At 44.4% G+C, this 21,425-nt stretch overlaps 1 protein-coding gene and 1 long non-coding RNA gene across 7 annotated transcripts; both read right to left on the bottom strand.

Moving 5' to 3' along the window:
• Positions 1-4,041: 4,041 nt before the first annotated feature.
• Positions 4,042-13,154, bottom strand: LOC120712059 (GTP 3',8-cyclase, mitochondrial-like). 6 transcript variants are annotated; one of them, XR_005690645.1, is made up of 7 exons: positions 12,454-13,154; positions 10,276-10,890; positions 9,977-10,144; positions 9,620-9,811; positions 5,834-5,923; positions 5,470-5,554; positions 4,042-4,708 (listed from the first exon to the last, which is right to left on the bottom strand). XR_005690645.1 is itself a non-coding variant. In XM_039997760.1 (7 exons), exons 1-6 carry the CDS (start codon positions 12,505-12,507, stop codon positions 5,471-5,473), a joined length of 1,182 nt encoding a protein of 393 aa, XP_039853694.1. In that variant the 5' UTR covers positions 12,508-13,154; the 3' UTR covers positions 4,042-4,708; position 5,470. The 6 variants fall into 6 exon arrangements, 4 of the variants coding, with proteins under 4 accessions (XP_039853694.1, XP_039853695.1, XP_039853698.1 ...); XM_039997760.1 differs by having other exon boundaries at positions 5,855-5,923; XR_005690646.1 differs by lacking the exon at positions 4,042-4,708 and having other exon boundaries at positions 5,482-5,597; positions 5,628-5,923.
• Positions 13,155-14,516: 1,362 nt separating this feature from the next.
• On the bottom strand, positions 14,517-16,796 carry LOC120712060. The gene is made up of 4 exons (XR_005690647.1): positions 16,679-16,796; positions 15,309-15,471; positions 15,015-15,236; positions 14,517-14,934 (listed from the first exon to the last, which is right to left on the bottom strand). It is a non-coding gene; the product is annotated as an uncharacterized LOC120712060 (long non-coding RNA).
• Positions 16,797-21,425: the final 4,629 nt, after the last annotated feature.

Genomic DNA, 21,425 nt, shown 5'->3' with positions numbered 1-21,425 from the left:
TGATCGATATTACCTAAAACATATCTAAACCGGCTTTTATAATATTACAAGAATATTACAAGATTTGTAGCCGATTTCACGTATTCTAGGTAGATAGATCTGATAACAGCAAAAAACACAGGAAAAACCTATAAATCTAGCCGATATCGATAAATTGTAAATAAATCTAGATGAGAAAACAACAATGCGCCAGAGATCAAAGCCTAGACAAATTCGATAACTTTTGAATAGATCTGAACGAAGCTACAGCGATGCGTTCGGAAGCTAAAGCTGAGATATACTCCGTAAAATGAAAATTTACAAGCAAATAAAGTCGTTCGAATGTGAGACGTTCTTGATCAGCTTGAAAGAACTCGCCAAAAAGAAAATAGCGAAGTCGCCAATAGGAAAGTAAATTGCAAATAAATTGTAAAGGGTTTGTTGTATTGGATGTGTATCAACTTTTTCCGGTCACATACAACTGATATATATAGCTTAACACTAACAAGTCCTAGCCGATTATGGCAAACACATTATTTGACTAAAAAGTAAAGACTTTCTAAAACAAACTATACTAAATAATAACAACCGAATTATCAGAATCCTGATCGAATCAAACTCTTTCCTTTTCTCTGATTCATCGGCAAGGCCTCCATCGGCTGATTACCAAAACGCGTAGATCAGCATCTTCTGGGAATATTCCTCCGGCCCGTCATCTGCGACTTAATCGGCAGATCCTGGTCCTGTGCATGTTTTGGTTTCTTTCAAATCGGCAAATTTTCCTCCACATCATTACCTTCTTTGACACGTGTCAAAAAACGGTGTCAACAATTACTCTATAAAATAAAGGCACTCAAGTTGCAAGAATAAAATATGGAAACATCTTTAAATAGGCTAGTGAGGTGGTATATTTACTCAACAAACTCAACAAGTTCTTACTCCAATGAGTTGAAAACACGGTGGCGACCGGATGATCCAAAGCTATCCGGTCACAGCCCTTTAAATCTCGTAGAGGTTGCAACCCCATTGTGCATTTATCCGTTGCCAAGCTTTGGTCAACCATTGAATCAGCTGGTCATATTGTCGGGTATCAATATTAGGGATACCCAAAGCTATGGGATTAACGGCTAAGCAACTCGACTAGGCCGAAGGATGAACGTCCAGATTATCTCACGTGGCCGTTTCGTAAGGGGCACCACCTCGCTTGACCTATATGGGAGGGCTCGGCCTCGCCCGACCATTGATCGAGGGATGGGGGTAAAGAACAACACTTGACTCATTGTCGGGGTGCACTCGACCCATGGGAGGGCCCACGACAGCCCAGACCGCACGGCAACTGACAACAGCGTGGGTGGACAGGTGACGGGACATGCACTAATGCACTAAAGTAGAGCGCGCCCCTATCACTCCCTATGATAGGATAGGTCGTAGGGCAGGGGCACGCCATGCCCCTGCGAGAAGCCTCAATGTTCCCTGCTCCGCAGACTGCGCGACGGGACGGACCCGGGCGTGGAGGAGAATGGTGGCGATGACATCCCGGAGGGGCCCACAACGACTGAAAGACGCTGCACCGACAGGAGAAGCAGATCTCCCATATCCAGTAGCACAGAGGAAAATCTCAGCACAGAGGAAGCTCTCTCTCTCTCTCCCTGATAAACCTTTGACATATTACAGGGAAGGGACAGGCCCCTACGTGGGGGACTCATTTCCAGACTTTTTCCTCTCCTGAGCAACACGCAGACAGACAGAGAGTTTGAGTGCTCGGTCCTAGGCAACGGCTGAGGACCAGGAGCAAGAACACCCACGCACATGACACCAAAAACTTGGGGCACCTGTCCCTCTCTCGATCGTTTGTACACCCCTACTGTAAACTAATGCAAGCGGTGGTAAAAAAAAACACCGACACATATTTTCTTTGATTCTTTCCACACCAACTTGATCTCTCCATGAATGTCCATTCAAAGCTCTGATGCACCCCTCCCCCCACCTCACCCCCCACATCATCTGGTCATGGGTTCATTCTTCTCTACAAACCACATGTCCTTTTATGTTCATCCACAAGCGACAAGTCATCGGATCATCTAGTCTGACAAGATTTGACATTCATTTGTCCGGTAAATACTTCATTTCTTACTGTCACCCTATCTTTGGTTTGAACTTGTTCTGCATGGTCTCTACATGTTGCAAACTTGATGATCACTCATTTCTCTAGCCAACTGCTCTGGTCATGCATTTTTCTTTTCCCATCATATGGATATGTATGTTGGTATTTTAACCGTCATAGATAAATCTACAAGCGTGCATATATCGTTGTAGCTTTCACCCCAAAAGTATTCAAAGGTATCATATTCTGAGAAGCATGGGTATATTATCTAAGTTTCAAGTGCATCTAAGGACACCACACTAGATAGAGATAGAGGAGAGGATTTCTATGGCTAAAATCTAAATATAAGGTAGAACTATCCTAGTTGCTTACTTCGGGCTACTGGCTTTTTCTTGGTGAAAATAACCTGACTGCCTCGGTACTTTGGCGCTATGATGTACCTAAACATCGAGGATTATGAAGGACGAATAGGGGTTGTCGGCACATGCCATCTACCTCTACAAAACATGGGGGTACACAACCAAAGGTAATTTCTAGTCTAGACACATCTACACTATCTATTACTTCTCTATCCTCGGCCTAGAACATCCATCTCTTTTAGGAGTCTTAGACCAGAGCATCCACTGAACTAGTGAACGATGATCTCATAAGCAAATAAGGGAACTAGAACTATTTAACTTAGAAACTAAAAGCATATAAAAAATCATGAATACTTACTATTATTAATAAGCATCTATCAAGATACAAGCTGGGGAGAGTGCCGATAAACCTAGAACTTCCCCGACTTCACCTCACTCTCTTCCTATTTTCTAGCACTACCAGCAAGGTAGCACTAAGCCTCTCGAGGGAGCCTTGAGCTCAAGTATGAGAGTGAAGAGTGTAAAGTGAGTGTGAGACGCTCGTAATGAGTCCCTCCTCTCGTATTTATAGTACTTATATACTACTTCCAGGAGGTAACTGCTAGCAAAACTGCTACAACCGACCTTACGACAGCGTGTGGCAGCGACATGTGGCGGCTGGAGATGAGAGGAGCCAGAGGTGCTTCGGCCAAACTAGGGGGTTCGGCCAACCCCTCATCACCGCCTCAACCATTGCCCCTTGGCTGGGTGGATGATAGGTGGGTCTCACACCTGAGTAAGCCTACATGGCACACTTTTAGGTCGGGTTGATCTGGTTTCTGTGCCCATGGATTCTCGTGCTTGCTCCTGATTCGTTGAAGGTGTGTTTCCTTGGATCCTGCTTGCGTTTTTCTTTATTTCATGCTCAAATGCACCTGCACATATTTTTAGATGAGCACATTTGGAATTCGTTAGATAAATACTCTATTTCTAATATCATCCAATGTTAGTATTTTATATTTCACATTTTTGTGAAGGAGTTGGCGGTCAATTTGGTATTCAACAACCGTCAACAATACCCTAGAAAAATAATTTTTACTATGATTTGGATAACATGGTATTTTGGATCACTTGGAATTTGGATGATTTGGAACTCAAAGCTTTGAATTATGGTATCGATCTACTTGATCTGAAGTCTCATGATAAACCTTCAAGGAAGATTAGTAATGATCACAAAGCCATACATTCTATGCATATCATAAGACTTGCAAGGCCTAATAAATAGCGACCAACTTTAGGATCTACTTGAACTGAATGTTTCATGATAAACCTTAAAGGAAGATTTAGGTAATGATCACAAACTCATACATTCCAGGCACATTATAAGACTTTTGATGATCAACTTCAACATATATATGTGCCCCCTCTAGTGACATCTATTGATGAGTATGTCCTTTGTTCCCATGGCATTGAAGATAATGTTCCATTGCTCATCTGGAACAGTATGGAATCTTGGGGGCAATACTGTAACATAAGTAATTGTTGGCAACATAAGTAGTTTATTCATTCACGACTTTAGTGGTTAACACGATTGCAATAGCACACACACTCTAGACGATGTTCATCAAGAACTAAGCTTTTATAGCATTCCAACTTTCTTAGCTGTTTAACAACAGTCAAGAATCCATCACAGATTAAGTGATTAACTAGGAATCCTTCAAGGATTTTCACAAAAAAAAAAGGAATCCTTCAAGGACCTTCAAAATGATCAAAATATATCTAGTTTCTTATCATGGCACGATGGGAATAGTGATAGAAATAATGCCAAACATAACTTAGTAGCAAAGGATGTCATCATTCTAGCAGCCCTTGTAGTGGAGGATGCATTATATAAAGATGTATATACTGGTGTTACTGTATACTTGTTTTGATCGTTCTTACGCTGCCTGTGATTGAACTCGTGTTTGCCACTGGTAATGTTGAGCCAGCAGGAAGACAGCGTAGGTAATTCAGAAGCTGTAAGAGGTCACAACAGAGTAGTAACACAACTTGATACTTTTGCATACAACACATAACCAAAGCACTTCGGCACGTGATGACATGATTACATGAACACTGATCAGTGTGTGGTTCTGAAATGCTGTTCAAGTATAGGTATCAATATTTTCACAACTGGCTAGCTTTTTCTGTTGCTCCATTCAGTCGAAGAACTTATTTGTGTAGTTCTGTCGGTAAAAGCGACCAGCAGTTGAGTTGACAATTCATTTTGAGTCTCATTTCAGGAGATCTGCATTGTGAGAATCCAATTTCAAGCATTTAAAATCATCAGATTACAAACATAATATGCTTTACAGCATAGTCAGCATTACAAATCTAGGACATGTTAAAACGAGCAATAGTTTCATAGAAGGGTGCATGTACTTTATTAGCATCCCGACACATTCACAACAGCAAAATTTTAAAGCTCTTACCAATGTAGAACAAATTGGTATAATTCTTGCAGATGGCATATTTTGTTAGTAGGATCACTGTATTCAAAGGTCAATTCTCTTTTAACTCTCACCATTCACAATATCATAGATGGAACTGAAGCCTCCATTCAAGGTTGAGAACACCCAATTTATTACACGTCTAGATACCTCAAGGAATGCTATTGTTGGAATATAAGTGAACTGCCCACTTCCCCCATCAGCTTAAGCTTTTGGGATGAACTGGTTGGTGCATGCAACTCAATAACCTTTTGGGTTGAATTGGTTGGTGCATGCAACTCAATATAGTATCAGAGCCAGAGGTCTCAAGTTCGAATCCTAGTTAGCGCAATTAAATAAAATAATTGTTGCTCGCTCTTATTCCACGTCTGAGGCCTGTGGGAGCCTCCACATGAGGGAGAGTGTTGGAATATAAGTGAATTGTCCAACTCTCCCCATCAGCTTAAGATTTTGAGTTGAACTAGTTGGTGCATGCAACTCAATCCTTATAATTATATGAGAAGTGCTGACCTATTCAATGATCACTGTAGTAAACTGTACAGATGTTGAGACAGCATACCTTAACCACCTATATGTATCATTGGTCTATTCACTGTCTTGGCAATATCAAACATCCCAGCATGTTTAGCTTTCTTCCTTTTAACCTGAACACAGAGAAGTAGGGCCATTAAATGTCATATATACGCAAACTACATGAAATCCAGAAAAAGAACACCTTCGATGTTGATTGTTGAAAATAGAAGGCAATCCTGTAACTTTCAGTAAGTTGGTATCTATAGAAATGTGCATATAAGAAAGTGAAAGGGAACAGAGCAGACACATACTCAAAAAGCAGCAGCCAGAAATAAGCAAGAGAAGTTCAGATTTGAAAATAAAATAAAAATGGAAAGTAGATCATTCTTTCAAATAATGAAAGTAGTAACCTAGCAAGTTTGCCAACATACCGCAGCACCAATTATTTCCTTCAGTCCAGCATCATCAACACCAACACGGATGGGCTCTCTTAAACTCACCTGTATATCAGGATAACTGTACTCAAATGTTTTTATACTGTAAGCAGCATCAATTTCTCCTTTTGTTAATCTTGTCCAACATAGTCAATGAGAAGAAAATAAACTTAAGAGGGATATTTAACTTCTTTTAATAAATAGAAAATTGACTTGAGTGGTCTACTGGAACTCATCCACAAACATGCTATACCTGATAAACTCATAATGTATCTCTGTAAAACCTAATTTTCAGACCAAAATAGGAAATAAGTAACGAATCAGGTTGATCCATTTCCTCACTTGAATATATTCAGATCAAACGATATTTGAGCACAAAGGAAGCATCATGTTTGAAACTGCTTTCACATAAGAAAAAATAGGAAATTAATTCTCCAAATCATATATCTCAATTGCAGAGAGAAGAATAATCATTATCATTACTTAAATTGGTATAGCCAGAATGAAAAGTAACACCCAATAAGTTGAAAAGGGCAGACAGGTCCCGGGTTCGAAACCCACCGGCCACGCATTTCTTCCGCTGCGTGATTTCCCCTACGGGGTTCGCTGAGACCAGCAGCCAGCAGCCACAGGCGCGGCGCGGCGCGGCTCGCTCGCCGTAGGGGGATGTTGGTCCAGTGATAAAGCCCCCCCTCTCCCTCACTCTAACACCTGGGTTTTAGGGTCGGAGTAGCTAGAGGGGGTGGTCTAAGTTGGTACCAGAGCCAGGTCCCGGATTCGAAACCCACCGGCCACGCATTTTCGTTGCGCGATTTCCCCTGCGTCTCTCGTGTGCTGAGACCTGCTGCGGGCTACGCCGGGCACTAGAACCTGCTGCGGGCTACGCCGGGCTCGCACGCCGTAGGGGGAATGTTGGACCAAGGATAAAGGCCCCCACCCCTCCCACTATAACACCTGGGTTTTATGGTCGGGTTGGCTAGGTGAGGCGTTCTAACTTGGTACCAGAGCCGAGGTCCTGGGTTCGATCCCTCCCGGCCACGCATTTCCGCTGCGCGATTTCCCTGGTTGCGTTCGCTGAGACCGAAGTGCTGAGACCGGACAGGTGGCACAGCCCCGCGGCTCGCTTGGCTCGCACGCAGTAGGGGGAATGTTGGACTGAGGATAAAAGCCCCCACCCCTCCCACTATAACACCTGGGTTTTATGGTCGGGTTGGCTAGGTGGGGTGCTCTAACTCACAGGTCACAGTGAACAAGGTCGAATGCATGCGTCGCATGCGAGGAAGAAGAGAAAAAAAGGAAGCCGAACATGACGACCGAGCTGGCACGCATGGCAGAGGGGCTGAGCAGGAGCCCTAGTACCAGGAACATCGGTACTATGACCGAGCTGAGCCAGAACGTCGCGGCCAGGGTGACCAAGACGGCGGTGCCAAGTGGTAGAAGACGGCGTCGCGGCAAAAGCGGCGGACCAAGACGGCCAGGGCGAAGAAGAAGACGAGAGTGGTGCAGCGGAAGAAGGAAGGTGAAGGGTGTAAAGGGGCCCCGTGCTGTCACACCGGAATAGCGGACGCCGGGAGGCCGAATCCTTTACAGTGAGGCCAGAAGAATCAAACTCGATGGAACAAAAATTGTCAGCTGTAAACTGACGAATGGAAAGAAGGTTATGAACCATCTGAGGAGCAACAAGGACATTGGGAAGACGGAAAGAGCCAGGAGCAGAACCCACGGCGGTGACAGGAAGGCAAGACCCGTCACCAACTATGATGGAAGAAGGACAAGAGGGGTGTGGGGGTCTGACAGAAGAGAGGATACCGGCATGTGGGGTGGTGTGGAAGGAGGCACCCGAGTCGGCGATCCACTCGGTGCAGACCGGCGGCGTCTGCCCTATGGCGCTGAAGGACTGCGCCAGTGCGGCCTGGTCCCACCCCCCGACCATGTCGGCTGCTGGCTGGGTGGAGCGGGCGGTGTCTAGAATGGCGCTAACAGGGGAGCAGCGGCGGCGAGCATGGCCGCCGGCTGGGGCTGAGGACGAGGGGCCCCTCCCTGCGCAGCGGGCGCGACGAGCTGGGCCTGCGTGGCGTGCGCGGCAGGCGCGACAGCCTGCGCAGCGGCAAGGGAGGCAGCGGCCCGCGCGGGGTCCCTGGGCGCGACAGCCCGCGCGGCGTGCGCGGCGGGCGCGACGGCCTGCGCGGCGGCGAGGTAGGCGGCGGCCCGCGCGGCCTGCGCTGCGTGCGCGGCGGGCGCGACGGCGGCCACAAATGCGGCGGCAGCAGCCAGGTCTGCGGGCGCGACGGCCTGCGCGGCGGCAGCGGTGGCGGCGCGGCCCGCGCCCTGGAGCGGAGGTGCCTGGGCGGCGGCCTGGAACAGAGGAGGGGCGGCCCCTGCACTCTGGAACAGAGTAGCGGCGGCGCATCGAGGCCTCCTGGCTGACTCCGCGGCGCGGCTTGCTGGCGGACCCCGCGGCGCGACCTCCTGCGGCGGACCCCGCGGCGTGGCTTCAGACGGACCCTGCGGCCCTACAGCAAGGCCTCCTGCGGCGGACCCCGAGGCGCGGCCTGCTAGCGGACCTCGCGGTGGCGCATCGAGTCGGCTCCGCGGCACAGCTTTGGACAGCCCCGCGGCGCGGCCACCAGACAGGCCCGCGGCGCACCTTCCTCCCAAGGGCGCCGCCGGCAGGGTGGCAGGGGGGGCCAGTAGGCAGGTGGCGCGAGTAGTCGGGCCAGCAGGCAGGTGGCGCGAGCAGTCGGGCGTCAAGACGGCGAGCAGTCGGGCGGCGGCGGCAGGGGAGGCAGTAGCAGCACTCCCCGCGCCGGGAGCAGGGGCGGCGTGCGGCGCGCCGAATCCGCCCGCGCCCCGCGCCGGGGTCACCATGCGGGAGCAGGGGGCGGCGCCCAGAGCAAAGGACGAGGCGGCGACCGCGGCCCGTCCCGGATCTGAGGAGGGGGCGGCAGCGCCCGGAGCAGAAGAGGCCCAGGCGGCCGGAGTAGAGGAAGAGGGGGCAGGGAGGGGTGGCGCCGGCGGCCTGTCGGCCATGAAGGCGGCCGCGGTCGGCCAGCTCGCGGCGGCGGTCGCAGCGGCGCCTGGAGCAGGGGCCGCAGCCATGGAGGGGGGCTGCGCAAGCAGGAGAGGGGAGGGGAGGAAAGGAAGCGCTAGCAGGGGAGGGGAGGGGAGGAAAGGAAGAGAAGGAGGGGCGGCGGCAGCTAGCCGGCCATGGCGCGCGCACAGGGGAGCTGCGGCTGCGCCTGGGAGGGCAGCGGCGGCGCCAGGAGCTAGGCTCTGATTACCATGTAGGAGGAAGTGATTTCTTGTATTCCTCCAACCCTAGAAGGGTGGGTATATATATAACCTATACATGGGCCTCTAGAAGGGCCTCTATACATATGGGCTCAATATACTCCAACATCCTGAACCAACAATCACAAGGCCAGCATGTACAAAATTAATTTCAATCTAGTATGAAGTATGAAAAGGTAAGTTCAACATTTAATTCAGTGGTTTATTTTCCAAATTACACAAGGCCTGGAAACATCAGAAGGCATATATCATTGCAACTAACTGAAATCAAGTGGCCATAACACTAGATTTATAGTGCAAGACCATAACCAATACTGTTCCACGGAAACCAAATGAACTACTCAAGCATAGCAAACTCTTAACTTTGGATGGGTCTGTTAACTGGTACTTGTATATTATTAAACTCGGAAAATTACTCCAGAATGAAAATAAGAAAAATTCTGCTGTAGCCAAGCAAGCAGTTCAGCATACCTCTGAGGGGCCAAATAAGCACACCTTGAGGTTTCCATCAGCCAACAACCGTAGTCTATTGCAGCCAGCACAAAAATGCTCTGTCATTGATGTAATAAATGAAATTGTCCCGACATGTCCATCAATCCTGAAATTCTTTGCAGTGTCTGTTGGGTGATCTTGAAGTCTCTCTACACCATTATAACTTTGCCGCTGATTCAAATGGATGCCAATGAAATAAGTTACATTTAAAAAAAATATTAAGAACCAACTAGCAGTTTACATGATAAAATATATAAAGAAAAGACTCAGTACATAGTTCCATAGATAGTGCTAGTGGTAGAACATAAAAGTGCACTTTTCAGAGGTGTACCTTACCACTTTGTCCAACATCTCTGCAAAAGGAACTAGCTTCTTCACATTCCAAACATTACCATCAAATGGCATAAACTCAATAAATCTCACATTGATGGGCTTGTGTCTCGTCAATTCAACAAAATTACAGATCTCATCATCATTCATGCCACGCATGATAACACAATTGACCTGGGCATAGAAAAAGAAGTGGAGAAATTATCAGAACCTATATGCTAGTTCTTATGAATCTGTTGCCATGATGAAAGAGACAATCAAACTAAAAATGCCAACACAAATTGTAGTGTACAAAAGCTGAATACCTTCACAGGGTTATATCCAAGTTCTACAGCAGCATCTATTGATTCCATGACCTTTGAGTGCCCTTTGCGCCTTGTCATGAACTCAAACTTTGCAGGTACTAGTGTATCTAAACTTATATTTAAGGCATTGAGGCCACATTCTTTCAATTTGGGGAGTTTCTTAGAAAGAACAATTCCATTTGTAGTCATTGCTAGTGTTTTTAGCCCCTTCAAACCCGAAAGATGTAAGCAAATGTCTTCAATATCTTTTCTTATGGTAGGCTCTCCACCAGTTAATCGAATCTTATCCACACCAGAGGTAACAAAAAGGTCAGCAATTCGAATTATCTCATCATGTGATAGAAGCTCCGACCTCGGTGTTAGTTCAACTCCTTCAGCAGGCATACAGTATTGGCACCTCAGATTACAGCGCTCAGTCAAGGAGATCCTCAAGTAATTGTGAAACCTCCCGAATGAATCAACAAGCATTTCTGATGATGCTGTTTCTCTTGACACAATATCTCGATCAGTAACGCAGGAAGTTGCGTGTGCATTTGAGCACCTATGACTCTCAATAGCTCTTGTTAAAGAGGAAACATTGGCCAAATATTGGAAGCCTAGCTTCATAGCATCAACCTGCAAATTGGTTAACTTGTTTAAAAGTATTCAAATACAAAAATCAGAGAGAAATGAATTAAGTTACCAACAGAGAAAATAATAATCCATTGATCTACCTAGTTAATCCAAAAACATACTGGAAAATTGATATCTGAAAGTAAAAAAGTAGATGCAATGCATGTTTGAGGCAAAGATGCAGAAGTTCTTGAGTGTGTTCCAAGTTGCTTAAGAAAGAAACTTAGTTCCTTTGCAATAACAACTGATAAGTTTTTGCTGTAACTACGCATCACCTCTTGATGAAAATCTAAATATGAAAGAACATAATCATACAATAGAATTCAAGATCACTCTGTCCAGTAGTCAGATAAAGTTGCTTGGGGGCACAAACTGAACCAATAAATTATTCTGAAAAAACTTGTAGTCTCAAGAAGCCTAACAGATATATAAAAGAACATAGTAACCACCAATTCTTACATAAGCATGCCGAAAGTATCTGACCAACAACTGCAATATGGAAAGGTCTATCACTCTATCTAGTACTCCCTCTGTTTCTTTTTATTGGGCATATTAGGATTTGGCTATGTTGTTGTTGTTGGGCATATTAGGATTTGAAAAGGTCAATTTCATAAATTTAGACTAGCATTATCAAACTCCCTCCGATTCCAAACATACGTTTTAGTCAAATTAAACTTCGCTTGATTGACCGATCAATATATAAAAAATATTTAGATTAACAAACATGGTTGTGTTCCTAGATTCATCATAAAAAAAATACTTCCATAATATATATAACTTTCTCTATTTATGATACTATATACTTTTACAAATAAAATTGTGAGTCAAAGTGTGATATTGGAGACCGTTTCGATCGACTCAGTTGGAATCAGGAGTATATGCATGTTTAGTGTATGAACATTATATCACAAATCTTTTAATATGATATTGACTTTATAGCAACTGATGATATATTGTAAAAGAAACCAATGGCCAAAGGGCATTTCTAAAAACTTCTCCAAATCCAAATACGGTTCATAAAAAGGAATGGCGGTAGTATCTCTCAAATGATTTTCTTACCCCGAAATCATATGGTCAGAAATGAGACTAACTTCCCCCCTTTTTCAATGCAGCGACAGATGAAAAAAAAATTACAGATTTAATTCTTCTAATTAAGTTTTGTGGTACAGCTTTCATTTCTGGCAACAATTTCACAAAACTCGGGCAAAATTTGAGCACCAAAGACAGAGTTCCGATCACTGCTCGTTATGCAACTACAATCTAGCTGCTTTTTTTTTCTGAAGCAAGGGACGAAAGCATGACTAAAAGTAACAGGTCCGGCATGCATCCTACACGCACATCTATTTAGACAAATAGTTGTACCAATAACTAGGGGTACTTAGCTTGCACTCTAACCTACAGCAACAATTAAGTGACTCGATCAAATATTACAAAGCAAACAACAAAGACGAAACATGTGGAAATACAAGATAATGACTAAGAAGCTGAAAGGAGTATCAAGCATAATAAACCCATCAGCAAGATCGACTCAAGAAGCCCATCCCGGAGCACCGAAACGAGACTCACCACGTTATCCGGCCGCCGCCGGTGGGCTAGCTCCGAGACGCAGCGTCGCATCATCTCCTCTCCTCCCAATCCAAACTATCCAAAACAATCCAGGAATGGATAGCCCAAGAAGGTAGGAAGGAGAATAGCCGGCTGCCCCTGCAACCGCAGGAGTCAAACGGCAGCCGGACCTGGGATGCTCCGTCGAAATTGAGCGCTACTACGACGCTCGGAAGAATCAAGAACCCAATTAGGCTGCCGTCACGCGCCCAATCAGTGGGCAAGAGCTCACAGAGAATCCAGCTTCCTGGCAGCTGGAGGAAGAGAAGATAGAGCGAATCACCTCCATGTGCTGCGCCGCGGGCCAGCTCGGCTCGGAAGAGAATTTGGCGGTTGCAGTGCGGAAAGGGCGAGAGGGAAAAGGGAGAAAAGGTGGAAGATGAAGCCGACCTTCCCTTCTCTTCTTGAACTTTGCGGTATGCCGAAAATACCCCTGGCGCTCTCTTTGGTTGGACCGGATCTAGCACACCCCCTCTGACGCGCGGATAGAGGAGAGGCCAGGACAAACACCAGAGAGCTGCGCGGGGTCAGGGCGCGGCGGCGGCCTCGTTGTCCCAGACAAGGAGGGACAGGGCGAGGGAGCAGCAGTGGGGCGGCGGGTTGACGGGGAAGGTGGCCGCCGGCGGGGAGGCTGGTTGCCGCCGGCACCGATCCGCTATGCTCGTTTGAGGGGTATTCTGGGTACTTGAAGACGGGATAAGGCGCCAATTCGACCTGTAGATACAGCAGAATTCACTCGTGCCGTCCAAATCCAAAGATGATAAATACATATCGCAAAATCGTGAGAGAAAGCAACAAAAGAGAATGACTGGCAGACGCCCAGGAACCATCGTTACTGATCGTGACGGATAACCCTCCGTCCAGCAATATTATTCTGATTTTATTATAAACTAGCATAGATGCACATGTGGCATGTGCGTGATTTTAAAACAATAAATATTTTTTAAATTGGAAATATATTAAATTATATTTTATTTAAATTAACATTTAAATTAAATATTGAAAATATGTATCATGATAGAAGTCACTACTATCTCGTAGGTTAGATCGATACGAACCTATTGCACTTTGAAGTTTAAAAATATGTGGCTAAAAAACTAAACTGTCGACGTTTAAAGATATAGAAATAGAGTTTTAAATGTTATTAACTTTGTACTTTGAACGTTAGCAGAGGGTTTTGCAAAATACTTTGAATAGTGCTCACAAATTAGCAAAAATTTTGGATTAATTATATAAAAGTCTAGGATGGACACTTGGACGGGATCACAAAGTTCTATATCTTTTATTTTTATAGGAGGTTTTAAAAACTACCAAGACTTATATTATAAGATTCTATTTTAGGTTTTCAATAGAAGCGATCATGGTGGACAATCCAGTTAATAGCCTAAATCAACTCAATACTTATCCATCCTAAAGCAACCCAAGACATCCTAGTTAATTGCTGACAATCATATATATCTTCCGGAAGATTTTTTTCGTCTCCACCTACCAGTGTTTGACATATGTGCAAACCATCACACCTGTTGGATCCACATCTCTAATTCTACCTTCCTCTCACCCCAACCTCTCTCTTCTGTGTTGACGCTCATGCCCGCCGCCGTCTACCCATCGAGACTTTTACATATATACTATTAGAAAAGATGGTCTAAACGTTCATACCACTAAAAAGTTTGATGATACCTCTGTACCATCGCATTTTTTCGTTTTGACCTCTGTACCATTATGGATGGAAGGGATGCTAACGGAGGGTTACGGAGTTGCAAAAAGTCCATAATGCCCTTGGGTGTCCAAAAATGATTTACCCTCCATGTCATTCTGTTTTGCTTCCAACATTTGAGTACACGGCCAAAATTTTTTTGCCCTCCATGCCACTCCACACAGAAATGCAATATTCTTTGCAATATGATATATTTTTTTAATTCTTGCACAAATAAAAGAAGGACAAAATGATGTACCACTTAAATAAAGAAAAGAAAAACATGTGATATCCTAACATCACTTGGACAGCATCACAACCATTCATGTGGACAACAACACAACATTATATTTGCCTACATAAGAGCAACAATTCACAGTAACAAATAACAACATAAAGTACTTGTTCATTGCACCAAATTTAAGCACCTAAGTTACTGGTTTCCATCTCCACAAAAGGACTGGCCATCAAAACTAAAGTGTGTTAAATACAACTCCATTGCATAATATTACAGAACAAAATAACACTCATGGATCACGTTTTATTCAAGCTTCAATTCCTTCTTGCTTCTGGTATTTGCAACTGGACTGGCTGGGCTGTCAACCTGAACTGGTGCCCTTTTTTATCTTAGCTTCTTCGTGACACCACATTTCTTCCTTGGTGTCAGCACTGTATGTGCTGAGGCAGTAGCCAGAACAGGAGGCAGAACTTGGAGAGGCACGTGATCATTGGATCCAGTTCCAGATCTTGTGTGAAAGCAAGAAATGTCTATCAGTGAGCTGTAAATTACAAAGTATTGAAAAGTGAGAACAAAACAAAACCATACCTGCTAGCATTACTTGTTGAAGTAGTGGTTGTTGTCTTCTTCCTTTTTGTTGACACCTAATGATGATGAAGAAGATGATTTTCTCTTCCCTTTCTTGTGTATAGCATTAGCCACTGCCTCATTATGTGGCCAAACCATTCCTGATGCAGGAGTGGCCACAATAATGCTACTCTCTGTGGTACAAGCAGCTGCTTTCTTCTTGAGCTGTTTCTTTGGTGGACCCTTGAAAAAAATTTTATTTGATATAGACGTCTAAAGGCAAAAGCATATGGTAGTAATGTCCATGGAGTTTACCTCTCAAGCTCCATTGCAACTATATCTTCTGGATTCCCATTGTTACATTTGTACCAGTGGTGCCCTAACTCTTTGCATATTGGGCACTTATGTCTCCTCTTGCCAGTTCCTTTGCTACTACTACCTCCCTCCGTAGCTGATTTCATCCTGTTCTTGTGCCTTCCTGCAATTGATTTGAGCAATGGAGGATGCATGAAGAAACCATGTGTGGCTTTGGGCCAGCAGGACTTGTCAGGAATACTAGGGACAGAACCTTAATATGCAACTTTGAATTTCTCAACTGAGTAGTACTCATGCACATAGTTCTCTAAGATAGCACCAGGAATTGATGTGATGTAGGCAATAGCATGTTTGCAGGGTATTCTTGACCCTTGCCAAGCCCTACAAGTGCAAGTCCTCTCAATTAAGTTGACTACAAACATGTAGCTTGTGGCAGAACGCTCCTTAGCACAAATCACTCGCCTCAATGTTATAATGGAACTCATATTTGGTAGCATGTGTAGCTAAAGCTAACTTAAAAGCAGCCATGTCTGAATACAAAGTGCCTATAGCCATAGGAGGATACATCTTGTTATAGCTAGCTTCAGGCTTCTGTGGAGGCTCGCTATCTTTGACAATCTCATCTATGTCCTCTAGTTCATCATCCTCATCAGAGGAAGATTCATCATCACTGTTAGAATCATGCATGTGTCTGATTGGGATAGATTCAGGATCTCTTTGTTGGCTTTGAGGATTGACAGGTTCTGGATTTTCAAGACCAATATCAATATACAACCCTTCCCCATCCACACCTAGGTACTCATCGGCTTGGTTTGGGTTGGGCATTTGTTCAGTTTCATGGGTATGAGTTCCAAAGCTTGGTTCTACTATGCTAGGACATGGCATTGAAGGAGTGCATGGGGCTGCAACTGACTTGCTAGTACTAGTAACATCCCATACAGGAATCTCGAGAGGCTCACAACCAGGGCTATGATAACAGGAAGTCATATAACAGCACTTTGAAGCTTCATGTTTTGCAAACATTTCAACCAAATCTTGGTTAGAATAGACTTGGATGTTGTCCTTTGTATCCATGCATGAGTAAAACAATTTCACTATGTCACCGAAACTGGGAGGACACTTGCCAACAACTTTATCAACCAAATCTCTGAAGTTAATGAAGTCAGCATCCACATTTTTTTCCAAATTGTACCATCTACCACGATAGTTGGGAGCAACAATTCGAATTTCTAGCTTGAAGCAACTATTGTCGTCAATCCTACAGATGAACAACAATGCAGCCTCATCACATATGCAAGCAAATACAAGCAAATCTTTCCCCTCTACTTTTAGTAGCAATCGAAATCATGAGCAAAAATTCAGTAATGTACCTACTGATCACTGCGTACTCCTCTGCCTCTCGCCTGTGAGTGTCTGGACGTTTTGGAGCCCAGCCGTATGCCCCCACGCGACGCCTCTCCGCAGGGCGCGCACGCCAGGGGCAGCACCCCCGGGCGACCAGCAGGCGCGGCGCCCCCTGGCGGCACCCGATGGCGCCCCTCGCAGCCCCCCCCCCCACGCGGGTGCCCCTCGGCGACGCGCCCTCGACGGCGGACGCGCGGAGCCCAGGTGCGAGCCCCCGACGCATGCTGCCCCGCCCGACGCTGGACGCGCGTCACCCCGGCGCGGGCCCTAGACGCGCGGTGCCCCCGAAGCTCCTCCACGCGGGGCCGAGAGAGGCAGGGCCGGCGAATCCAAGGGTCGGCGGCCGGCAGCCGGACCAGAAGCGGCAGCGCGCTAGGGTTCAAGGGAGGGAGGGGCGCAGACTGCAGGGAGAGGAGATTGACTCGTGGAGGAGTAGGGCTGAAGGGGTAAATAGAATTAGGGGCACAATGGACAATTCCATATGTGGGTACCACATGTCAGAGTTACGAATCCGTTATGTTCTAACACTAGATGGACGGAATGGTATAGAGGTCAAAACGAAAAAACGCGATCGTACAGAGGTATCACAAAACTTTTTAGTGATATGGACGTCTAGGTCATCTTTTGTAATGGTACTAGTAGTGCCCATGTGCGGCACGCATATGTTTTAAAATCAAGAAATTTCTAGCAGAGGTCCGCATACGGCATGTACATATCTTAAAAAAATTTAGAAAATAACCACTTTATATTTAAAGCAGGGATTGATATGTGACAATTATATAAACAACCTAGGAAACAAGATATTTAGATTAATTAACCAACAATTTAGCTTAAATCATAATCCATACCATAATTATTTTCATCCACACATTATATTATATGTATCTTTAATAAGGTTGTGTGTTGTGTCCATCCAATAAATCCACGCACATAACAATCAACAAACATTTAAGTGACGGAGAAGAGGAACCTTGTTCAACTTGGTTCCTTCTTTGGGATAAGAAAATGTGTGTACAACTCGATCACCCAAATGAACAATAGACACGATGCCACCCACGTTGTCCTCATCCCTCAAGCACATCACAGCCTGGCATCGGTCTCCTGCAGAGTAGTGTCGAGGAAAGCCCCACGCTGATGCAACTCCCCATCAGCTGGACTTTTCTCGTGGTCTCTACCCTCAATTAGGCAGCTACAGAGCCACCCACACCTCCCCCTCTAGACACCTCTGCAAATGAAGTAGCTAGTGATCGCTCACTCATATTAATCGGAGCCATGTTGGACTTGCCGAGTGCATGTGCACCAGGGAAGCAAAAAGTTTTAGTGATTAGCTTCTAAATTTTACCACATGTGCACTCCCTAAACCAATTAGGTGCACCACGGCCCAGCAGGCAACAACAGCCATGGAGCCCACTACCCACTAGGCACCGCTTGCTTACAGATCAATTTGAGAAATTAAGGCCCACAAGAGAAGCCAAAGTGGTGCTGCGCTGCTTGTTCTGCTATTGTGCGCATTAAACCTGACGAGCCAGACAAGAAGGCGAAACAACGCCGGCGATCCAATCGACAATGCAACAAAAAGAAAACCAGAGAGGCGGAAGCTAGCGAGGCAGCAGCATCGCATGTCACTGCGGCTGTGCGGCACCACTGCACGACTTGTCGCCGCTCGCCGGAATCTGCATCGCAGCAGCAGGCAGCAGGTTTGAGTGATCTTTGCCAACTCCTTTTTCTATCCGCTGTGCACATGCTTCTAGCTTCTTACTTTGCTCCTCCACTTTAACATTCGAATCCTTTAGAACTTATGTAGGCATGTGGCCAATCATTTTCTTTTAAGTATTAAGGCAGTGTTTTATAAGCAGTTGGAGACTTCTAAGAATGCATATTTTGTTCGACTTAATGGTGCAATTGATACTGCCAGATTGCTGCTCAAGCAAGAATTGCCTTTCCGAGGACATGATGAGTCAAATACATCTTATAATAGAGGGAATTACAGGGAAGTTGAGCTTGAAACAAGTAAGAGGTCAAGGATATGATGGTGCTTGCAATATGCGAGGTGCGTTCAATGGCTTACAATCATTGATCATGAGAGAAAACAGTAGTGTGTATTATGTCCATTGCTTTGCTCATCAACTTCAACTAGTGGTTGTAGCTGTTACTAGAAAGCATACAGGCATTGCTGAATTTTTTAATAAGATTTCTACCTTGTTGAATGTGGTGGGTAGATCTGCAAAGAGAAGGGACATGATTCGAGATATCAATCTCAATGAAGTTAGTAAGGCCATGGGATGTGGGTTACTTAATACCGGAACAGGATTGAATCAGGAACAATGTCTTCAAAGACCCGGAGATACTCGTTGGAGTTCTCACTATAAATCTCTCAGAAGTTTAGTTAACTTGTTCCAAACAATTATCAAAGTACTAGAATATGTGGAAAAGGAAGACAAGGATGGAAAAGCGAGGGGTATTCTTGTGTACTTCCAATCTTTTGAATTCGTGTTCTATTTGCATCTCATGCTGACCATTTTGACTATCACAAATACCTTGTCAACGGCACTGCAACGGAAAGACCAAGATATTGTGAATGTTGTTAATTGTGTGAGATCTACTAGAAACCATTTGGACAGGGCTAGAAGAGAGGAGTGGGAGAAAGTACTTGATGAAGTATATGAGTTTTGTGATAAACATGATATTTCCAAATTGGAAATGGATGAGGCTTACATTGATCCAACTAAGCCTAGGAAAAAGACAGGAATTACCAACAAGCATCATTTTCAAGTTGATTGTTTTAATGAAATTCTTGATTGGCTACTGCAAGAGCTTGATAGTCGCTTTAATGAGACTTCCTCTCAATTGCTTGTATGTTCGGCTGCATTCAATCCAAGAGATTCATTCCATGATTTCAATGTGGACAGTTTGATAAGCTTGGCTAAATTATATCCTAATGACTTTGACCATGTGGAGTTGAGGGATCTTAACGCCGAACTTTTCCTTTATATTGATGATGTGCGTGGAGATGACAGATTTGCCAACATAAATACCATTGTCGAGCTTTCTCAAAAAATGGTAGCGACAAGGAAACATCTTACCTACAGTATGGTTTATCGGCTTTTGAAGCTAGTACTTGTATTGCCCGTCACCACTGCTACAGTAGAGAGGATCTTTTCAGCCATGAAAACTGTGAAAACAAAGCTGCGCAACCGTATGGGAGATGACTACATGAATCATTGTCTCATTTGCAATGTGGAGAAAGAAAAGATGTTAAAAGTTACAAACGAGGCTGTAGTGGATCGCTTTAAGAAAATAGGAAATCGCAAATACTAAGAGGTATATTTTATCATTACCATGTAGACCAATTAATATTTTGTTGGTGTTTATTGATAACTATCGGTGCTACTGTATTCTTCATTTTATTAAGCATTTATGTGCCTTGGCATATGTTAGACAAGTTTTTTTTTCATATATATATTGAGGTGTGCACTCGGGTTCTCTTTGCTCTAGCTTCGCCCCTGCATATTATATATCGCAAGGTGAACCAAACAATTACTGAACTAATTATCAAACTGTCAAATAAACACAAAAAAAGAGGTAGATAGCAACTGTAGCTGCTTCTTGCAAAAATTTCATTAAATTCTACCTTGCAAAGGTGAACCAAACAATTAATGAACTAATCAAAACTATTAAATAAACACTAGAAAAGAGGTAGATAGCAATTGCAGTGGCTTCTTACAAAAGTTTAGCAGGTGATCATTTATGCTTGGAATAAAAAATGAATCATACATGTCGGGCCAAATAAATATCAGTGATCACAATGAAAAAACCATACCTCCTCCCATCTGGTTCAATTCTCCTTCGTGAGCTTGCAGCTTGTGAATTCATGCCCCCCCCCCTTTTTTTTTCTTCAAAACATGGTCAATTCATTGAAAACAGCTAGCTTTCAGTGATAGAGGCAACTGTTTTTAAATAAGACGCAACTTGCTGGCACTTAACACATGACTTGCTTTCAGTGATAGAGGCAACTTGATGATAGATGTAGAGATAAAAATGTGGTAGGTATAGTTTGACCAGAGTAACCTTGAAAGGCGAAAATGTATCTTCTGAATTTGTTTTCTTTTCGAAGCACAAATTGGAGTAAACCAGTATTCTAATATAAATCTGTTAGATTGGGCATAACACATGACAATTAGAATTTAGATCACAAGTGAATAGCATCAGATCACAATTGAAAATTCAGATCACGAGTGAATAGCATCAGTTCCTCGCCTAGACTATTAATAATTCGATAAACACTATGTGATTGCACATAAGACTCGAAATCTGCCAATTATATATCCAAGCATCTAAAGAGAACAATGAATTTGGACACAAAGCAATTATTACGTGCGTGCTGCAAGTGGATTAGTATTTGGAGTCTCAAGAAAAGCAACCATTGCCTTGTACAACCCTGAGAAATGACCAAAAATTGTACAATTGTCAGCAACATGAAGCACCAATGGTCCTACAATAGTAAGTAACCATTACTCACCTATGCTTCAGAAAGACCATTGTTCCGGAAAAGCCATTTTGATTAGACGGAAAATAAGGCAAAGGTCGCTGTAGCTTCCCACAGAAACTAAAGGGACCATATTACTTCTCTTTGTTTGGGTTACGGTAAAGACTCTTGCAGGATGCCTATGCAAGCTAATTTATGAAGTAGTTCATCAAGGTCCAGCAATCAAG

The sequence above is a fragment of the Panicum virgatum genome, chromosome 6K, assembly GCF_016808335.1.
Source record: "Panicum virgatum strain AP13 chromosome 6K, P.virgatum_v5, whole genome shotgun sequence".
In the NCBI taxonomy this organism is placed as follows: Eukaryota; Viridiplantae; Streptophyta; class Magnoliopsida; order Poales; family Poaceae; genus Panicum; species Panicum virgatum.
The sequence above is the reverse complement of the archived record's forward strand: the minus strand, read 5'-3'. Positions and strand labels throughout refer to the sequence as shown.